This window comes from Helianthus annuus, chromosome 4, assembly GCF_002127325.2.
Source record: "Helianthus annuus cultivar XRQ/B chromosome 4, HanXRQr2.0-SUNRISE, whole genome shotgun sequence".
NCBI lineage: Eukaryota > Viridiplantae > Streptophyta > Magnoliopsida > Asterales > Asteraceae > Helianthus > Helianthus annuus.
In genome coordinates, this window is record NC_035436.2 from 149679070 (window position 1) to 149701307 (window position 22238).

Genomic DNA, 22238 nt, shown 5'->3' on the forward strand with positions numbered 1-22238 from the left:
ATGGCGGTGGTCAATGATGGGAGGTGATAGGTGGTAGTTGTAGCGGCGGCGGTGGTGGGTGGAGACGGCGGTAGGTGGTGACAGCGGTGGTGGTGGTGGTGGTGGTGGTGGTGGGTGACCGCGGAGGTGGGTGGCGGTGGTGGTCGGAGATGGTAGTGGCGGTGACGATGGTCGTAGGTGTTAACGGCGGTGGCAGTGGGTGGTGGCGGTTGATAGCGGTGGCGGAGGTTGGTGGCGACGACGGCGGTGATCAGAGGTGGCAGCGGTGACGACGGGTGGCAGCAACGACGGTGGCGGGTGGCGGCGGTGGCAGGTGGCGGCGGAGGTGGTTGACGGCGACGGATGATGGTGGTGGTGCGTGGTGTCAACGTTGGTGGGTTGTAGTGTTGTTAATGAAAGGTGAAGAGGGAATTGAATGGAAAAAAAACAAGGGGATTGATGGAATGATTTTGAGGGATTGGAATGCATTTTAGAATGAGCGATTCCATTCCATTGACCAACCAAACACTCTTTTATTCATTCTTTCACAATAGTCCATTCCATTGCACCTCTTATTCGTGCATACCAAACGCTACCTTAATCCCAACATACTTTGTACACGCAATATTCTAGCATTAACAACATTTGTAGGAAGCAAAAGTCTACCATTTTTACCACCTTTTGTAGCCCTGTATTTTATGGCTTTATAGTCTAATGGCATCTTCGTGGTGGGATAAAGCTTTGGGATCAATATGTTAATGATTCGATTCTCACAAAAGGGTTTTCCCATATTTATTGGGTTTCCTCCTAAATTGGTGTATAGGCGTTATGCCTAGTGGAGATGGGATATGATCGCAGGGGCGGACCCAAGTTATGGGGCGGGTGGGCGGCCGCACCCCTTGAAAAAGAAATTTAGTGGTATTTTTCGCGAAAAATTCAGACCGCACCCCTTGGAAATTTTCGTTCGCACCCCTTGAAAAATTCCGACTGCACCCCTTGGAAATTTTCGTCTGCACCCCTTAGAAAAAATTGTTAGGAATTTATGTAAAAAAATTGTGAACACGGATTGAAACCCGATCAAATTATGTAAACAAGTTAGCCTACTAACCCCTTTAATAAAACTTAAATTCAATCCATTAAGCCCATTAACTTAATGCCCATTCAAGCCCAACCCAACTACTAGTTTTGTTAAACAAACCAGTCCACATAATAAAAAAAACCCAAATCGCTGCCACTTGCCAGCGACTCCCGCCCTCCCTCTGCCTCACTTCAGTGCCCAGCGACAGCATAATTCCGGCCGGCGACTACAAAATTTCGGCTGCAAACTGGTTAATTCAGGCCGCCCCTGACAGGTACATGTTTTTTTACTAGGGCTTATAATAATTACTAGGGCTCTAAATTCAAAATTTTGGTTGGCAAACATGTTTGTTGATTATTGATTGTTGGTTGGCAAATACTAATTACTAGGGCTTGAAATTCAAAATTTTAAATTGAAAATAAGGAACATGGGCTATGATTGAACATTTGAAGATCCTTATTTATTTTGTATGTGATAGGATTAGGAATGAGAGGTTATGCCGCGTTTTCTCAAGAAGAAAGGGGTTGAACCACTTTTTTTCGCCGGATTATTCTAATTAAAGACCAAAGTATGTTATAGATAAGTTTTTTTGTTTTTTTATTGAATGATTAAGAGAAATAAAAGTAGGGATGGTTTGAACTTTGATGTTTTTTTTGTTTGTTAATGTGATAGAAAGTTGGAACTAGGTTTTGATTGTTTGATAATTGAAATGGACCCGACCCGATCTGATTCGACCCGATCTGATTCGACCCGCTATAAAACTTTGTTTGTTTGTTTTTATTTGTTTTACATGACCCAACCCGATCCGACCCGCTATGAACCGATTTTTTTATATAGCTAGGGGTCTAAAATCTTTAAAAAATTTCCGCACCCCCAGAAAAAAAATCCTGGGTCCGCCACTGTATGATCGGGTGGTTCCGCTCGTGAAACGATGATACTCCAGTGGTCCGTTAGTGATCAAGCTTGCCTTTAAAAAAGGGTAAATTACATTTTTCGTCCGTTATTTTTGTATCGGATTGCAACGAAAAGCCTTTAACTTCAATAATTACAGTCAGAGTCCTTTATTTGGAAAACTCGTTACATCTTTCGACCTTTAGCACTGACAAGGTTAAAAAATTTAGTTAAGTCTATTTATATAAGGGCATTTGGTCTTTTTATCATTCTAATTAAAATATTTTATAAATAAAACAAATCAAACAAAGATACATACATTTTCTCTTCAAATTCATTAATTCTATTTTCCAACATTTACATCTAGCATAAAACTACATAGGATCTCAAATTGCATTGATTCGTGGTCCTACCACACCTTTCTTGCTCTGAAATCGCATAATACAGTCAAAAATGAAAAAAATTGCATACATTTAAATCTTTCAATTCCCTAGTCCTAATTTCCATCATCTAAATCCAACAAAACACATCCATTTCCGCATCTAAATCTACCAAAACAAATCAATTTCACTCTTCCAATCCACTAATTCTAATTGGGTGTAGCTAAATGCACCTCCATTTTTACTGTTTACACCCCTCTTTTCAAAAATATCGCTTTTATAATTTTTTAAATTTCACCCTTTATCTTTTATATATTATTGTTTTGTCCATTTTTTTGTTCATTCCATGTTTGTTCTTTATCAATTCTTGCATGACTAATACTAACATACAAATTATCGAAATCAAGCCTTAATTACAAATTCTAACATCATGTCATTTGAAAAATTAGTGGAGGTAATAATGGCTGATTAATGATGGTAAGGTTAGACTCATATTATTGGATGATTGATCACAGCTTGGTCCGTGTTTAACAATTTGTTGCAGCAAACATGTTGAGATCAACAAAAAAAAAAAAATGGTTACTTCAAATGTAGAACACAAATATTGTTGGAAGCTTGAGGTATTTGGCATCAGTTTCTGTTGCCATTAATGGCATAAACGAAATATAATATATATTAATATAAGGTCTCTGGTAACAAGAAGTATTAACCAATTAGAGTTAACATATACATAAATTAATATTGACAAAATGACAGTGCACGTCCTTTAGGTTTACCTAAAGGTACAGTGCACGTCCTTAACGTTTAAAAGTTGCACTGCAAATCCTTTACCTTTAATTTTGTTGCATTGCAAGTCCTTTATGGCTAACGGTGTTAACTTTTACCATTAAATCTCCCACGTGCCTCCCACGTGAGGGGTATATCCGTCCATTCCCTTCATTCTTCCCCTTTAAAACCCTAGTTTCCAAAAACCATCACCATTTCCCTTCATCCCTTTCATCTGTAACCCTAACCCCATACGTATTTTCCCTTCAACAAAAAATTGGAACCCTAACGAACTGATATCTCCAATTCAATGTCAGTTGTGTATTGTTCTTGTGGGAGAGAAGCTACAATTATGATATCTAGGACAAATCGCAATCCTGGACGTCGCTTTTATGGTTGCCCTCAAAAGGTATGTGATTTTTGGTTGTCGATTAACTGCAGATAATTAATTTTTCTTTTCGCAGGGTTGTCGAGGATTCATTCAGTGGGTAACTGATGGACCGTTAGATACAATGCCAGCATTGTTGAGGGCCATAAACTTCCTTGAATCTTCTAATGAACAACTGCTAACTTCCAACCGTTTGCTTGAGGAAAAGCTGAAAGAAACTGAAGCTGAAAATATGAAATTGAGGATGTATTTGACTGTTATTGTCGTTGCTGTTATTGTGATTGTCATGGCTAGGTTGTTAGGGTAATGGTCATTGCTGTATTAGTGGTTTAATGAGTAGGTAGTTGTAGTAATGGTTCAATAGCAAGTAATGTAATGGTTTAACGAATTGTAATGGTTCAATACCAAGTTGTTTGTGTAATGCTTCAATACCTAGTTGTTTGTGTAATGGTTCAATGTATTGGTTTAAATCTGTTTAATGGAAATGTAATAGTTTAACTAAGTGCAATGGTTCATTACCAAAAGTCAACAGATGCCAAAATACCAAAAGTTTAAAAAGTAGCAACAACAAGCAAACACACATTGTTTAAGTGTAACAAAAGAAAAACAACTACAAATTATTTTTTTGGAGCAACAGCCTTCTTTCCGACAGCCTTCCGACCCATCCCACTTGCAGCAACAACCTTCTTTCCAACAGCCTTCATACTCTTCCCACTTGCAGCAACAGCCTTCTTTCCAGCATCCTTGTTAGCCTTTCCAGTTTTACCCTTCTTTACCCCAGTCCCACTAGTTGATGCTTCATATTTTTGGCCTTTACAAGTTCTGCTGTTATGACCCTTCTCCCCACACTTTTGACATGTAACTGTCACATTCTTCTTTGACAGTTTAGTAAGCTTGGTCCCATCTTCTAACTCAACAGCTGACCTATTTCTTTTTTTTTTTTTTGGGGTATGCCCACTTGCTTGTGATGCACAGGTGGAGTCAAAGTGGTTGCCAACCCGGATTTTGCCCACATAGATCTACCATTGATTGGGAAAATCTTGTGGTCGTAAACTTTCTTCCAGGTGTCCAACTTGTAAACCTGGTGCACCCAATTCTCTGGTATCTCAACCTATTTCACCACAAGTTAAATTACAAACAAGTTGTACAAAATATAAGTCAAAGACTGTTACAATTTATTTACCTTTTTTCCAAAATTAGCCATATTCCAGTTGGTTACTACGACATGTTTGCAAGGGATTCCACTAACTTCCCATTTTCTGCATGAACACCATTTTGGACAACATTTACAACACACTGATCACCCTTGTGAGAAACTTCATATTCTTCCCCTCCATTCCAACTAACATTGTATTTTGCAGCCTCAAGCTTGATGATATCAAATTGCAAAGTTGCATATGGTGTCAAAAGGCCATTACTTTTATCAAGCACTTGCAAGACATTAACTATCCTCCTCATTAAATATTCTCTAATATACTCAAGTGCTGTAATTATAGGCTTATCTCTACCATCTATGATCTTAGAGTTGAAAACTTCACACATATTGTTTAGGAGCATGTCTGAGTGTGCCCTTCCTATTTAATCAAATCAACATATACTACATTAATATTCATTCCTAATTTACCTAACAAATTTAAAAGAGAGTATACTAAAAGTGTTACCTGAAAAGTGAGACCTTGACCAGTGTTTTGGATCTATATTGGACAACCAGAGATGTGCTTCAGTGTTCATTTTTTGAAGCTCATCCATTTCTTTCTGAAAATGTACAACAGTAGTGGCACTTGCAAGCTTCCAGAGCATATCCTTATATTCTTTACCTTTAAAACCTGCTGCTTTCATGTTCTCATGTATATGTCTGAGACAAAATCTGTGCTCAGCACTTGGATAAAGGCTACTTATTGCTTGTAGAATTCCTTGAAAGTTAGTTATCACAATTAGATCAACAGTTAGTAAATGAATGATATTAAAAATCTAACCTTTTGTCTATCACTAATGAAGGTGTAATTAGAGTTGCTTGCAAGACCCAAGTCATCACCAAGACACTTTAGGAACCATGTCCAAGAATTGATGTTTTCTACTTCTACAACTGCATATGCTAAAGGGTAGATGCAGTTGTTTGGATCAACTCCAACAGCACTTAGAATTTGTCTAGGGAAAGGGCCTTTCATAAAAGCTCCATCTAGCCCAATTAAATCTCTTCCAATTGCCTTAAAACCTTGCTTTAATGGCCCTAAGCAAATGTATATCCTCTTGAATTGCCTAGTAGACGAATTAACATCTGCAACAGGTTCAACCTCCACATGTACAGTAGTTCCTGGGTTGGTCCTCATCAAATCTTGGATGTAATCTCGTAGTAGGCCATACTGTAACCTGTAATCTCCATGTAACTGCTTTAGTGCTTTAGATCTGGCTCTCACAGCCTTCACCCTTGATATACAGATCTGGTATTTCTTTTGGAACTGGTCTCTTACAACCTTCACTGGTATTTGCAGATTCTCTTCGATCTGCTCCATTAGATCTTGAGCTAAGAAAGTGGAAGTTGCTTGCCAAATTGTCCTACTTTCTAGACATTTATGTTCTGCATTTAAAGTCTTAACCACCCAACTTTCTATGTGTTTGTCTTTGGATACCAACAAAACAAAAGGACAACCATATTCTTTGGGATTTGTCTTGTAGCCCCTCCCACCAATGTTTTTCTTTTCTGGTACCTCAACTTTGCAAATGTGTAATCTTGCTGCTTCAGATTTAGTCCTTTTGCCGTTTGGACCGGTTCTTGCACCTTCCACATCAGCAACAGCTTTTTGACCTTTTTGACTTGATGGTCCAGCATCCACATGGGCCTCACATCTTGCTGCTTCAGATTTAGTCCTTTTGCCTTTTGGACTGGTTCTTGCACCTTCCACATCAGCAACAACCTGCTGACCTTTTTGACTTGATGGTCCAACATCCACATGGGTCTCACACTTCTTTTTCTTAATTCTTTTAGGCTTCTCAACCTTAATTTTTTTAAAACCAGGCACATCACCATCACATACAACCCTCAACCTCTCCTTATCATCTTTAACTGTTTTCAATAGCCTTCTTGATTCCACTGTATACTTCCTTAAAAATGCCTTTACCTCCTGCTTGTTTGCAAATTGTTGACCTACATAGAAACCGGAAGCTTTTCCATGAGCTTTTGTTAGTGATTTTAACTTCCTGCTCCTAATACTCCCAATATTGTCATCATCACTTGCACTATCAAAGTTTTCATTATCTAGCACATCTAAATCCAAATTTGACTCAGTCTGCACTTGATCATCCTCTTGCTCAACAAGAAACTCGAAATCTCTCATATCAACCTCATTCTCTTCCATCTGATTCTCCAAATCTACAATGTAATCACTGTCTTCATCTTCATCTTCCTGCTCACTTTGATCACTGTCCTCATCTCCATCACTGTCTTCATCTTCCTGCCCCCTTTGATCACTGTGTTCACCATCCTGCCCACTTTCAATATACACACTTGATTGCGTGCCAGGAAAAGGATGGATATTTGTGTTTCCATGCTCAAGGTACACATCAATAAACCTTATGTTATTTTTAACAAAGTTAAGAAGTTCTTGTATCCCTAAATCATCATTTAAGGAGACAATGCCATCATCTAAATCAATGGAACTTGGTTTTCTGAAATGGAAAAATGTCGGAATTTCATCTTCGTAACCTAACTCCCTCCTAATCAGCTGCAATTCGTGATTACTGAACCTTTCAACAGTCAAAAGATCTATATTACTTTGCTTTCCATTCACGTAATCACGACCTGGATAGTTTGTGAAGTAACCCCCGTGATTCAATACGATAGAAAAGAGTTCCGGATACATATCTGCAAATGATTACAAACCATAATCAGTAGAAATCCTCCATGTATAACCAAAATTATAACTTTAAATCATACCTAGGAAAGTATCGTCGAAATCCTCATCTTCGCCTCGTATATAAAATGCACCACCAGGCTTCACTACTGGATCGGGATCCATCGTTTGAAGTGAAATGTTGAAGGAAGGGGAACGATTCTCTGAATATTGGGGTTAGGGTTAAAACAGAGAGGAGGGGGATGTAGTGAAATGTTGAAGACGGGGTTTTAAAGGGGAAGAATGAAGGGAATGGACGGATATACCCCTCACATGGGAGGCACGTGGGGGATTTAATGGTAAAAGTTAACACCGTTAGGCGTAAAGGACTTGCAATGCAACAAAATTAAAGGTAAAGGATTTGCAGTGCAACTTTTAAACGTTAAGGACGTGCACTGTACTTTTAGGTAAACCTAAAGGACGTGCACTGTCATTTTGTTATTAATATTTGGCAGAAACCAAATAAGAGTTGACATATAAAGAAAACAATCAATTGAAAGAATTGTATAAATATCGAGAAGGCTCCACAAATTAAAAGTTTGATGAAACTAAAAAATGCACAAAATTATTTCTTCAAATTCTTTCAATCGGTGTGGAATTTTTTAATGTAAATTGATAATATTTATGGAAAGTGGATAACCTTAGAAAAGTTAGGGATGTTTCTCGATGCAAATTTTAAATAAATAGAAAATATAAGGTTTGATTGTATTTATTTAAAAACTTGAAGGGGGAGTGTATCCAATAAAAATAGGAAAAATGGGAGTGCATTTAGCAACACGCATTCTAATTTCCAGCATCTAAATCTACCAAGACAAATCAATTTCTACAACTTTCTACGTAGCATCAATTTGTGGTCCTACCATAACTTTTCTACTCTGAACTCACAAAATACAGCCAAAACTCAACAATTATGCACACATTTCAGTCTTCCAATCTACTACTTCTAATAAAGCAAAATAAATTGAGGCCACTTGTCATTTTTTTAAACCACTTATTGCCACCTGGCATCTTATCGCTCCTTCTTGAATCAATATGAGCGGCAAAACCACACACCTCCGCTCTTTTTCCTTCTCCGTTCCAAACCCTAAATGTGTATTCACACATTTATTCTTCCTCTCCTCTTTACACCGCTGCTGCTTCTTCTACATTCCTTTTTTTCGCCAGTGTCTTTCATCGGTCTCACACTCAGAATGAAATTCCTTCTCCTTCGATCTCCTTTCCTATTTCACTATAAACTAACCCTAGAAATCTTTCAAGCAACACAACATTCTCCGCCTTCGATCTCTAATCGCATCAATGGAAATTTTTATCCTCAGGTAACCTTACATGGCGAGTTGAAGCAAGTAAGCAACAGGTATTCAAGAACCCTTGACCTCGCATCCAATTTTTCCTCTCATACAATTTCTAAAGTCGATCTCTCCTCTGGTATTTATTAACTCTTATTTACACTGATCTTTGCTGCTTTAATCCTACAAAATTAGTAACCCAATCTCATCCTATCTTTGTTTCCTTTCAGAAACCCTAAATTGGAACCAGGTGAACTCTCATCCAGGTATGCATCTTTGCTGATTTTAGGGGCTCTTTTTATGATAGGCTTTGTTCAACTGGTTGTGTAATTCTTCGGAGATTTGACTGATTCTTACTAATTATCCTTGAAAAAATAAAAAAATATTAGATATTTATTATGTTTGCACATGTAAAAGATGGCATTTTAGCATTGTTCGTTGTGGATTTAGGTTAATTCACATGATTTAGGTTTATCTCCATTTCAAGTTGTAAAGTTATTTAGCAAATCAAATTGATCTTTCCCTTTAGGTAGTATTTTTCACTATAACATGGGACATATAATTTTCTCAATTAGTTTATAACCATTCGGTTACCTCATATTACAGATTTTGGTTGTTAGGGTTTAAATATCTTTTCAACTTAGTATGATTTACAATCTATTTGCTAACAAATTAGGTGATATTTGGGATTCGCTGGAACTTTCCACTTCTTCCAGTTATAGAATTTCAATCTTGATTTGTATTGTGTTCTTGATCTTAGTTTGTGTTTTTTTATATTCAGTCTGTCCATTAACATCTGCCTTATTATTGTTGGTTTCAATCTGAATTAAATTATGCTTTAAATTGTTTCTTTGTATTTGACTTATGCACACAAGGTGGTCGATGAAATGTTTGTTTGAAAGCTGCTTAATTAACTCTATATGAATTGAAATTTAGTATGAATAGCGATTATCCAATCCATATGCAGGATAAGTATTCAATGTAGGTCAGCCCACGTTTGAGTTTTACATGGATAAGATGGACTGTAGGGCTTTGTTGTCATATATTGTAAAATTGAAATGATTAGAACCTGAAAATGCAAAGAATTAGAGCATCAGCAGGTAGCAACTTCGATTTCTAACCTGTAATAATTAATGTGTATAACTATTCCATTTATGTGTATAACTATTGAAACAAGTTGTAGCATTTTCTGTTAAACTTAAACTGACATAGTTGACTGATTGATTTACTACCTAACCTATGCACCTTTTCTTTTAAGCTAACTAAGTGATTGAAAATTCTGGCAAGATTGTGCGAATTCTAGGGAAACTAGCCTAAAACATAAAAAAATGGCCTGAAACTAGCTTAAACTAGCCCTAAACAAGCGTAAAACAAGTCTAAAACCTCAAACAAATGTTTATGCTATGCGTCTCGCTTATCTTAGGCTCTCATTTTTTAAGCGTCCCGCGCCTTGACAACGATGGTTCTTATTGATGCTTGAATTCTGAGTGGGATTTGATTTTGATGCAGATAAGTCAAAGGGTGTTTGAAGTTATGAGGAAGAAATGGTTAGATGATAGTTCGGGTGGTATAGGTGTGATTCACTGGGGGAATGATTTGTTGAAAGTGCAACCTCTGAAAGAAATATGGGTCAGGAAAAAGATGGGAAGCGTTTTGATTTGTACAAGAAACGCACGACGGTTGTTGTCAAACAAAGGATTTTCGTAGATGTTGTTTGTGATGCTTTGTCTGAATATTAGTATGTTAGGCCCAATCAAAGAGATGATTTTGTTTTAGCCTGCAGGTACATATTTGGATTTATATGTTTGTCTGATTTAAATTTATGTCGTGAACGAGTGATTTATCCTATATAATATACGTTAATGTTTCAGAATTCGTGAAAGGAAGGAATCGATTACTGTGTTACTTTGTGGTACCAGTGGATGTGGCAAATCGACATTGTCGGCTTTGCTGGTATAACCATCTTGCTTCATACATCTTTTTTCCGTTAATGGTTTGTGTTATATATTTTACATTTATCTTTTTCTGATGATGGATTTGTGTTATATATTTGTGTTCATAAATTGTAGGCTAGTAGGTTAGGGATCACAACCGTTATATTTACAGATTCGATACGGCATATGATGCGAAGTTTCGTTGACGAAAATCAAAATCCACTCCTATGGTCTTCTACTTACCATGCAAGTGAGCATTTAGATCCGGTTGCTGTTTCTGAAGCCAAGGCCAAAAGAAAGGCTAAAAAATAAGTCAACGGTGGAAACGATGCTTCCGCAAATCAACCCGCATCTAAGGATGGTTCATCATTGGAAAGCCATGAAACCATAAAGTAGTCGCCGCCTCTCTCGGTTAGTTTTATCACAAATTAAGTACAATAATATTTTGGGGATCATTTAATGAACACAATTTCTTGGGTATTTCAGGTATATTTATTTTTTAGAGGTGTATTTTAGAGGTGTGAGGCGTGATATGTATTTCAGGTTATCGTCCGAGCACTTTCTTTTTTTGGACGAGTTGATACCTTAATTTTTGGTTTTCATGTGTGTATATATTGAATATGTGTTAATGAAGGTCTACATCTTATGGAATATATAGTCATAGCTCAATATGGAAGGTGATTGTCAGCTCAAAATATTCACTTTTAATCATAGTGAGGGTGGAAATACGTTTTGGCACTCGAGTGTTCATATCTTGGCAGGTAATGATGTAAATATGAATATGATATTTGGGGATTGAGTTGTGGATAAATTTGATAATGATGGTGAAATTGTTTAATTTGTTTTTTGTTCTTTTTTTTTTTGGTTTTGGTTTGTTTAGGGCTCAAAAATATGATGACAAATTCAAAGATGGCCTAGAAAGTTCTATTCAGGTATGATTACAATTTACGGACTTACTTAGTAGATTAGTAGATTCAGTTGTCCAAAAAGTTCAATTGTTTTTAAAAAAATACCAGCGCCCTGGACTACACAGTTCAGAGTTATGCAAAAATTAAATTTCAAGGATTTCCTTCTATGCAAAAAAAGAAATTTCAAGGATCTATTTACAGTTTAGTTGGTGCTTGCTACTCAAAATGAAATTGAAATATTTTTGGAATTTGTATTTGAATTCCTATTTTGATGATTTATCAAATTTCGAGAATTTAAATTCCTACTTGGATAATTTATCAAATTTCGAGTGTACCCAAAATTATGTCCCGATATTTTTGGTAACGTGGCCTTTTGAATTTCTAGAATGCCAAATTTACCACGTTTTATTTTTTTTAAACTTATTAAATTTCGAGGGTTATCAAAATTACATCCCGATATTTTTGGTAACCTGGCCAATCATCTTTTTGATGTCGGATAGACCACGTTTTAAGGTAACTTCTCTTTCCAAAATGGATTTTTTCTTTTAGACGTCTGAGATTTGATCTAAGCATGATCAAATTGATTAGCTTTTTTTTGGAAACGGTTTCTATAACGCGGGATAAGAAAATAACTTCCTATATTTTTGGAATTTGAAATCATTCAGTGACGTGTGCGCGACTACACATATTTTTACAATGAAATTACACACGATTTGGTTTTAAATTTATAAAAGTAATTATTACTTTTACATCAAAACACACACGAAAGAGGCAAGTGTACCCCGTCATATATGTAATAAAGTATCGGTAAGAACCAAGTATCGATCCACGGAAATGGGCGGAGAAATATTACTAGACCTTTGTCATTAAATTACCGGTAAAAACATAAGTTGTTTGGTTTTTAATTAAACTAAAGTAAGCATAAACAAATATTTATAAAACATAGTAGATTATATATAAATAGCCTTGCTTAATACACAACCAAAGCATGTCATCTAAGTCAGTTTTGGCACTAGAAGCATTCGGTCAATTTTCCAATTTAAGACAGTTAGTATCCCTTTCGGGAATTCTAACATGACAATCATTCGGAAAGTTAAAACGATAAACACACTTTAACCACCTAAAATTGTTCTTTAACGTGCAATTGATTAATGTCTACAAAAATCTCCTAAAAATAAGTTAGTCATCCGTTAGGAGTTTTCTAACCTCACTTAATCAAGGAAAGCAACACCGATAAACACAATGCAACCACCGAGACAAGCATAAACTAGATTAAATCACAACCGAGTTCATTTTACAAATCTTGCGCATAAATTCACCATGATAGCAATTTTGGTCGAAACTACTAACTAAGCTAACAAATCATGGCAAGAATTCATAACAACACCATCTAACCCGTTAGAGTCCTTCCGTGAGGGAAAGCTTTCTTGATTAACAATAATTACATTTTATTAAACCACTAACCATTTCTAGTATCATGGTGCCCACATTTTAACCAAGTTAAACTAGTTAACCAAATTAAAAGTTTACTAATACATGATTAATTAAGCTTCATTTTTCAACTATCTTAACTAACCAAGCACCAATCATCCAACACAATTACTTATAATCAAGAAATCAATATCAATAACAAGGTTGCAAACTAATCATCAAAGAAAATCATAGAAAATACTTCCAAATGTCATTACAAACAAAGGTTAACATACTAATGGTTATAATCAAGCAAGGGATTGTTGTGTTTTTGCCCAAAGGCTTACATTAATACATAATAATCAGTCTAAATGCTTGAAACATAACAAAATTATGGAAAGATTTGAGAAACCAAACCATAAACAAGCATAAGAATGAGAATCCGGATAGTAACCGAGCTAAACCGAGCAATGTGGCTTGAATCCGGACTAAAGCTGATGCTTCCGGAGCCTGAAAATCGCCTGTGGAGCTCTCCAAAATTCCAGAGTTACCAACAGAATGGTTCTGTTCTGTTTTTATGTTTTTTCGATGTCGCACGGTCGTGCACGGATCGCACGACCGTGCATTTTAAGCAATTATTGGTATGGTCCACCATACTGCAATGACGTCACCAGATCGTTGACCAGATTCGATATCGCACGACCGTTCTTCATATGGCACGGTCGTTCATTTCCGAGGTCTTGTTGCACGCCTGGTCGCACTGGTCGTTCAGTTCCGAGGTTGGCTGGATCGTCGGATCCGCACGGGGTGCAAGATCTGGAACGACCGTGCATTCCCTTCAATGTGCTACACGCGGAGTTGCACTCTCGTTCACTGCCGGGCCTTTCATGATTCATCGGAGATGCACGGTCGTGCATCAGGTGGCACGACCGTTCCACACGCCCAGGTCAGTTTTTCTAACAGAAGGTTCGCAGCTTCGTCGTTTTGTCCGGAAAGTTCTCGTTTTTGCTATCATCTTGTCTGGTATGCTGTTTTAGGCCTGTAAACAAAAGTGTAGATAATTAAGTATCCGAATGACGGTTTTACGGCCGAAAACGCATAAAATAGGGGTAAAACGGGGGACTAAAATATGTGTAAATTAGTGAATATCAAATCTCCCCACACTTGAACCTTGCTTGTCCTCAAGCAAGCTGAACTAAAAAGCAATAAAAGACAGAAAGAAACAAGAACGATAATTTACACACTATTTTATTGAAAACTACTATAAACGGTTAGCCGGTTTGTCGAAAGACAACATCAAAAGACTCAAACCCAACAAGCATATGCAATTATAAAGCGACAACCAAAAAGCCGTGACTTCACATTTAATTGACTCAACATGTTAATCTTCACACGACTCACAATGTTCACACACACTCGGTTTTATTTATGAAACATACATAAAATGTGTATGTGCAAACACTCAATGCCTCGTCAATGAAATATGCAATATCATAAGCTTGTCATAAGATCTCGTCTCCACCAACTAACATGCAAACAAGTGTAAATCAAGAGGGCTTTACGGGTTGTAACGTTAGGCTTGGGCGAAGGGTATGGAAGTGGACATATAAAGTGGCGAAAATGGCTAAAACTCGGTAGTAGCGTTTAACTAGCAACAAAATATACAACTATACATACAAATGCCTTAAAAAGGCGACTATTGCGCAATCGAGCTTATCAACGAAACTTTAACATTTAAGCATTCAAAATTGCTCGATTTTTATCAACTTCACCCTATTTTAGGGTGTGTTTTTTTTAATCAACAAATTATACAATAAACTGAAACAAACGCTAGTTAAACGATTATTTTGTCCGAGTTTCAACACTAAAAAGGTTTAAAACATACAAAGGCTAAATTTGGCTAAGTGGGCGATAATGTGGGTAAACAAAGGTAAACGGGAAGGCTCGACATGGTTAATCCTAAAGGGTAATATAAGGTGAACGGGGAGCACAACACAAAGAACAAGGTTTACAACAAAGGGGTAATCTAAGTGCCTCTATCACTTTTACACACATCCACAAGTTCATGGTCTTAACAAGCATACTAGTGACAAGTTCTAAATTACACATAACATCCGGCTCACTCCTATATCCGAAATGAACAAATATATAACAATAGGCTCAAATATGCTCACGTAACGGATGGAATGGGTAAAAGTGTGAAAACTATCATGTAAGTCTTTCTTTGTTTGTCACGCTTTCCGGTTTCCTTTTTCAAAAATATTTTGCTTGTCGAGTTTTTATCAAGTCCGAAGCTTTCTAAAACACAACCAACCGGTTTATTTACTAAAATATATACAAAACACAGGTATTTTTGAATGATTTTTTCTGATTTTCTGATTTTTTTTAGAAAATATGAGGACAAACAAAGTATACAAAGTTAACCCCCTCCCCACACTTGAACTTCGCATTGTCCCCAATGCGAGACCCGAAATATAGAGAAAAGGATAACAATACTCCCCTCAAGATGATGTTGATGCAACAAGACTTCCGAAGCTGTATCTGTCACGTGCTCCGGTCCAAGATCCAATAGCCCAAAACCTGCAAGTATGTCACATGTGCACCAAAATAGAACAGAAACAGAAAAATCACAAATCAACCATAATATACATAAATATAAATACTAACAATCCCAACAAAGACATAACATAAAAACTAAAGTAAAGAGTCTGAATGATAAAGCATACATAACCGGGGTGTTTAAAATAACAGTAAAAAATAAACACCCAAAACAAAGTACTGAAATACTAAAAACAACCACCAACTATCACTCCACCGCTCCTAAGCGTCATCACCATCATCGTCTCTAGTAAAGGACGGACCCGCATCGCCATAACCAGGGGGTTCCACGGTGGGAACTGTGGAGGGTGCTGAAAGTAGTCGGGATATACATGGTGCATCTCCCCGAACAAATATGAAAAACCGGCACTCACCCCCTGATATAAACTCTCCTGGCTATGCCTAAGCTGATCCTGAGTGGCCCTGAGCTGATCCTGAGTGGCCCGAATCTCGTCCTGGCTCGATCTAATCTGGTCAATATAAGTACCATGCTGCTCCTGCGTAACACGCATCTGCTGGAACTACTGGTAAAACTCTGGCCAATCCTGATGCTGGTGGTAATCATGGTGCTGCGGCTCATGTGGCGGTGTCTGTGGCTGGTGTGGTGGTGTGTGCGGTCCGTGCTGCTGAACTGCGTGCTGCTCCTGCATTTCTACATCCTCATCGTCTGCTGGAAGTGGGGGTAACGGGTCACAGACCTCGTTATTCAGTCCCCTCAACCTGTCCCCCCTATCTAGCTCTACAATCACCCCCATGGCCTTTAGTGACCTAATGTCGACATGAACCCCCTCAGTTATCAGAGTGAGACCCTGAAGCACCTCCTCAGTCATATAGCGTTCGTTGTACGCTATTTCGGTCACATACTGACCGCCATGTATCTGACTGCTCGGAGTCCGCCCCTAACACTTGACGAAGTATTCAGCCATTCGCGCGGCTAGGTTGATAGGTGCTTTCTCCACCAACGCATATAGAAAGATCAAATCTGGTGTTGGACAGTTACCAAGACTGTCCATGCGACAGCATATCGTATGGCTAAATACATGGTGCATCACTCGCACCAAAGGGTCTCTGAGTCGCGAGGCCTTCGACATCCTCGGGTTGTAGGGGTCCCCAACGGCATTTGCAGCCCAAAATGCATCCCGTGCTGCATCAGAAGGGAAGGTGAACTGATCTGTGAAGACATCGGGATCATCTATGTCTTCCCTAGTATAAATCCCGAGCCTTCTACCCAAACGACCAACCGACCACGTATGCCATCGACCACATAACCTGAAAGCTACCCGCTCCTTGTGGCGGAATTGGGTTTTCTATGAGCAATCGGCTTTTCATAGGCCTAAGATGCGAAGAACTCTATGGTCAGCTCCAGGTAAACGGGTCGGTTGCAACCGACCAGATTTGCAAGCGGGCGACTCATCATGTCGTCTAGTCTTTCATACTAATTGAGTTCCTGCATCACTTCCCAATCCAACCATCGGGGGACTCCGAACTGCCCCCGCCGTGCCCATAATGCGTCTCGTTTCGGGATGCACAAAGCCTCTCGCTCATTGTTGGGGTCGAATTGAAGGAAAGGATGGTCCATCTGTATGAGAAATAAAATTAGAGAGATGGAAACAGGAAAAATTTGAATCAAAAACAGCCGAGCAGCCAATTATGAAGAAGCTGTGAATTCTGATCTGGGCATATGGCACGGTCGTGCGACGAGACGCACGGTCGTGCGTCGCCGATGACAAGCACCATCTGCCCAACTTTCTCGGAATTGCACGGCGTGCCATAGGAAGAACGACCGTGCAACTCCGACCAACAACCAAATCATCGTGAATCAACGGCGTGGCACGACCGTTCCATACAAGGAACGACCGTGCGACTGCGTTATCTGCAGATTCTGACCCAGGCTCTAAGTAGCCCGATTTTTTTTCACAAATCATCAAGTTTTTACACAAACTGGGGTCAGAAAATGCATCGGATGTTCACGATATGCAAGATTTAAACAAGGGTTAGGGTTTCGATTTGTTTATGAAGAGAACCCTAAAAATTCCTTGAAGAATCGGAGGAAATCTAACCTAGAAAGCAAAGAAACAGATAACCTACAACTAGGAACGTACCGTGCGAAGTAGGGTGTGAAATCGTGCGAAGAACCGTGCGATTTGAAGTAAAAACGGTCTGGAACGGCCTGGTGCGACTAGGGTTTCGCGAATTGTGAATGGGGGCTGCAGATGAGGGTATTTATAGTACCAAATGACAAAACTGCCCTCAGCCTGACGCACGGTCATTCGACCTTTGGCACGGCCGTGCGTCACCGACATCGCTCAAGCCCATTCAACTGTTCTCGGAGATGCACCGAGGGTGCGATCCACCGTGCCGTCCCTCGGAAACGCACGGTCGTGCGACCCGAGGAACGACCGTGCAACAGCTGCAGATTAGAATTTTTGCGCAGAAGCCATTTTCAGCAACTGTTTTGGCCGTTTTTCGCCATTTTTTCAACACGCCAACTGTTTTAACAATATTGCAACATAGAACCTTCGCTCGGCACGTACGAAACTAAAACCAACTAACGGAAACTACCTAACTAACCTAAATTACGCTAAAACTACAAAAACATAAAAGCGGAGAATTTTACCCTTATAGCGCCAAAGACGCTCCTGCTACATTTTTGACGGCGAGTCAGTAGCGTAGACTCATGCTAAATTTTTGTCGACGAGTCGATAGCAAGACTCCAAGCTAAAACTAGAAAAATTCCTAAAAAGACGATACTACCCCTAAAGCGCAAAATACGCTCTTGCTGCATTTTTGATCCACGAGTCAGCAGCGTAGACTCTCTCCTCTCCACACTTATGATGTGTGCGGGGTTTGGAGCTCAATGACCTCCATCGCCGACTCTATCGGCCCGGCAACGTACAACTTCAAGCGATGCCCATTTACTTTGAAAATAACGCCGTCCGCGCTCTCTATTGCAACAGTCCCATACGGAAATACCTCTTTAACTGTGTATGGGCCTGTCCAACGTGAATGAAGCTTTCCGGGAAATAAGCGCAACCGCGAGTTGTAAAGAAGAACAAGATCGCCCGCTTGGAATTCTTTATGGTCCTTCAAGCGTTTATCGTGCAATCTCTTCGTGCGCTCCTTGTACAACACGGAGCTCTCATAAGCACGTTGTCGCAACTCTTCCAATTCATGAATCTGGAGAAACCGGGCTTCACCTCCGGCTTTTAGGTCCAGATTTGCGGTTTTTAGCGCCCACATCGCTTTATGCTCCAACTCAACCGGTAAATGGCATGCCTTTCCGTACACAAGCCTAAAGGGAGTAGTCCCAATGGGCGTCTTGTAAGCCGTACGAAAAGCCCACAACGCTTCATCAAGCTTATCCGACCAATCCTTGCGGTTTGCACCTACTGACCGCTCAAGGATTCTTTTCAGCCCCCGGTTCGTGACTTCCACCTGCCCGCTTGTCTGTGGATGATAGGGCGTGGATAGACGGTGATGCACACCGTAACGGGACAAAGCTCTCTCGAGCTGAGTATTGCAAAAATGCGTCCCTCTGTCACTGATAAGCGCTTTCGGAGTGCCGAACCAGGCAAATAAGCTTTTCAAAAATCTCACGACCACCCTGGCATCATTGGTGGGTAAGGCCTGTGCCTCTGCCCACTTCGATACATAGTCAACTGTGACCAGGATGTACTTATTACCTCGTGAGGGGGGAAATGGTCCCATGAAGTTTATCCCCTAGATATCAAAGACTTCACAAACCTGAATCCAGTTCTGAGGCATTTCATCACGTGCCGATATATTTGTTGCCCTCTGGCAAACATCGCACGCTCTAACCCAACTCTGCGCATCACGAAATATAGTCGGCCAATAAAACCCGGAATCCAACACCTTCTTGGCGGTAAAGTTGGCTCCATGGTGGCCTCCGGTACGTCCCTCGTGACAGTGGCGCAGAATATCGGTCGCCTCCTTCCCTGAAACACATATCCTAATCACCTGATCAGCACAACCCGAAACAAGTAAGGGTCATCCCAAATGTAGTGCTTGACATCCGAAAAGAATTTCCTCTTTTGCTGGTGAGTCAACCCTTTAATCAGAATCCCGCAAGCAAGGTAGTTCGCAAGGTCGGGGAACCATGGCGACTCATCGCATATCTCAACACTCATCAAAGACTCGTGTGGGAAGTTGTCATTTATGGAATCCCAACGCGCGTCCACGATGTCTCCATGCTCTAACCGAGATAGATGGTCAGCCGCTACATTCAACGTACCCTTTTTATCTTGAATTTCAATATCGAACTCCTGCAGCAACAAGATCCACCTGATCAGACGCGGCTTAGCGTCCTGTTTTCTGAAGAGATATCTGATGGCAGCGTGATCAGTATACACAACGGTTTTCGAAAGCACCAAGTACGATCTAAATTTGTCAAATGCGAAAACGACCGCCAAGAGCTCTTTTTCTGTCGTGGTATAATGCTCCTGAGCGTCGTGAAGAGTTTTGCTCGCATAATAGATCGGGTGAAAGTGCTTTTCTCTCTTTTGGCCAAGAACGGCCCCTATAGCGTAATCACTCGCGTCGCACATAATCTCAAACGGCAGACTCCAGTCGGGTGCAACTAAAATAGGGGCCTCAATCAAATTTTGCTTGAGAAGGTCAAAGGCTCTCAAGCAATCATCTCCAAAAATGAACGGAGCGTCTTTCTCCAACAAACGGGTCATGGGTCTGGCGATTTTTGAAAAATCTTTGATGAATCGCTGATAGAACCCGGCATGACCGAGAAAGCTCCGTATAGCTCTAACAGAGGTGGGGGGCGGAAGTCGTGAAATGATATCCACTTTGGCTGGGTCGACCTCCATACCAGCATGCGAAATCTTGTGTCCCAGAACTATGCCCTCCTTCACCATGAAGTGGCATTTCTCCCAGTTCAGGACCAGATTCGTCTCCTCACACCTCTTCAACATCTTTCTCAAATTTTCCAAGCAGTGATCGAAGGAATCCCCAAATACCGAAAAATCATCCATGAAAACCTCCATGGAATCCTCGATCATGTCATGGAAAATTGCAACCATGCATCTCTAGAAGGTCGCTGGTGCATTACACAACCCAAAAGGCATCCGCCGGTAGGCGAATGTGCCGAAGGGGCATGTAAAGGTAGTCTTCTCCTGATCCTCAGGAGCGATAGGAATCTGAAAGTACCCAGAGAACCCGTCTAGGAAACAGTAATACAACTTCCCCGACAAACGTTCCAACATCTGATCGATGAATGGAAGCGGGAAGTGATCCTTGCGAGTAGCATCATTGAGTTTGCGGTAGTCAATGCAAACTCGCCACCCAGTGACGGTACGGGTAGGAATTTGTTCATTCCTATCATTCGAGACTACAGTCATACCACCTTTCTTAGGTACAACCTGCACTGGACTCACCCACACAGAGTCCGAAATAGGATATATCATCCCGGAATCCAACAACTTAATCACCTCCTTCTTCACCACGTCCTACATATTCGGATTTAAACGCCTCTGATGCTGTGCACATGGTTTGTACTCGTCTTCCATCAGAATCTTGTGAGTACAAAAAGAAGGATTGATGCCCTTGATATCCATGATTTTCCATGCAATGGCTCTCTTATGAAGTCTCAGAACCTTAAGAAGCTGATTTTTCTCAACCTTTTCCAATGATGCCGAAATTATGACCGGTAAGCGACGCTCCTCGTCCAGAAATGCATACTCGAGATGTGGTGGGAGTTCTTTCAACTCTAAAGGCGTCGGATCTTCAACCGAAGGCTTTGCTTCCTCCTCTTTTACATGGCCAATTTCTAGAAACCTCTCCGGACTCTGGGAACCATCGTCACCAATCTGATAGACTGGCTGCTCGAAATCGTGGCCCTCCTGCGTAATGCCAATCAGGTCCCCACACGACAGACGTGTGTCCGAATCAATCTCGTCAACAGTGCTTTGAAAATGAGAGCACACACATGCGTCGACAATGTCGACATAGTAAAGCATGTCATCGTGACTTTGCGGATGCTGCATTGATCTTTTAATATCAAATGTCACATGCTCGTCATTTACTCGGAGCGTGATTTGGCCCGCTGCCACATCAACAATCGTCCTCGCTGTATTGAGGAACGGGCGTCCAAGTATTAAAGGTACTCTTGAATCTTCGTCCATGTCAAGGATAACAAAGTCCACGGGGAAAACAAATTTATCGATTTTTACAAGCATGTTTTCCACAAATCCGCGCGGATACTTTATTGAGCGATCTGCCAACCGAATGCTCATCCTAGTGGGTGACGGCTCACCCAGATCCAGCTTTGTAAAAACCTTATACAGCATAAGGTTGATACTCGCTCCCAAGTCATCCAATGCGTGGCTAACAGACATGTTTCCAATCAAACACGGGAGCGTAAAACTACCAGGATCTCCCATTTTCGTGGGCAGACGGTTTTGCAGAACGGCGGAACAAGTTTCATTCATCACCACACATGATATATCCTCGAGCTTCTGTTTATTCGAGAGGATATCCTTTAGGAATTTCGCATACTTTGGCATCTGGGCCAAGGTTCAACAAACGGTATATTAATGTGTAGTTGCTTAAACAACTCAAGGAACTTACCGTATTGCTCTTCGTTCTTCTGTTTCTTCAGCCTGCCTGGATAAGGTACTGGTGGAGTGTAATCTTTGACCGGCTCCTGGACTTGTGCTGTACTTGCTGGGCGTAGCCTGGCTTGCACCTCGTCCGGTGTGTCA

At 40.2% G+C, this 22238-nt stretch overlaps 1 protein-coding gene and 1 long non-coding RNA gene across 2 annotated transcripts; both read left to right on the top strand.

Moving 5' to 3' along the window:
• Positions 1-8393: 8393 nt before the first annotated feature.
• LOC118491085 lies at positions 8394-9680 on the top strand. Its single transcript, XR_004890317.1, has 3 exons — positions 8394-8714; positions 8888-8923; positions 9625-9680. It is a non-coding gene; the product is annotated as an uncharacterized LOC118491085 (long non-coding RNA).
• Positions 9681-10282: 602 nt separating this feature from the next.
• On the top strand, positions 10283-10903 carry LOC118491558 (P-loop NTPase domain-containing protein LPA1 homolog 2-like). The gene is made up of 4 exons (XM_035989423.1): positions 10283-10336; positions 10397-10440; positions 10529-10610; positions 10727-10903. Exons 1-4 carry the CDS (start codon positions 10283-10285, stop codon positions 10901-10903), a joined length of 357 nt encoding a protein of 118 aa, XP_035845316.1.
• The last annotated feature ends 11335 nt before the right edge of the window (positions 10904-22238 follow it).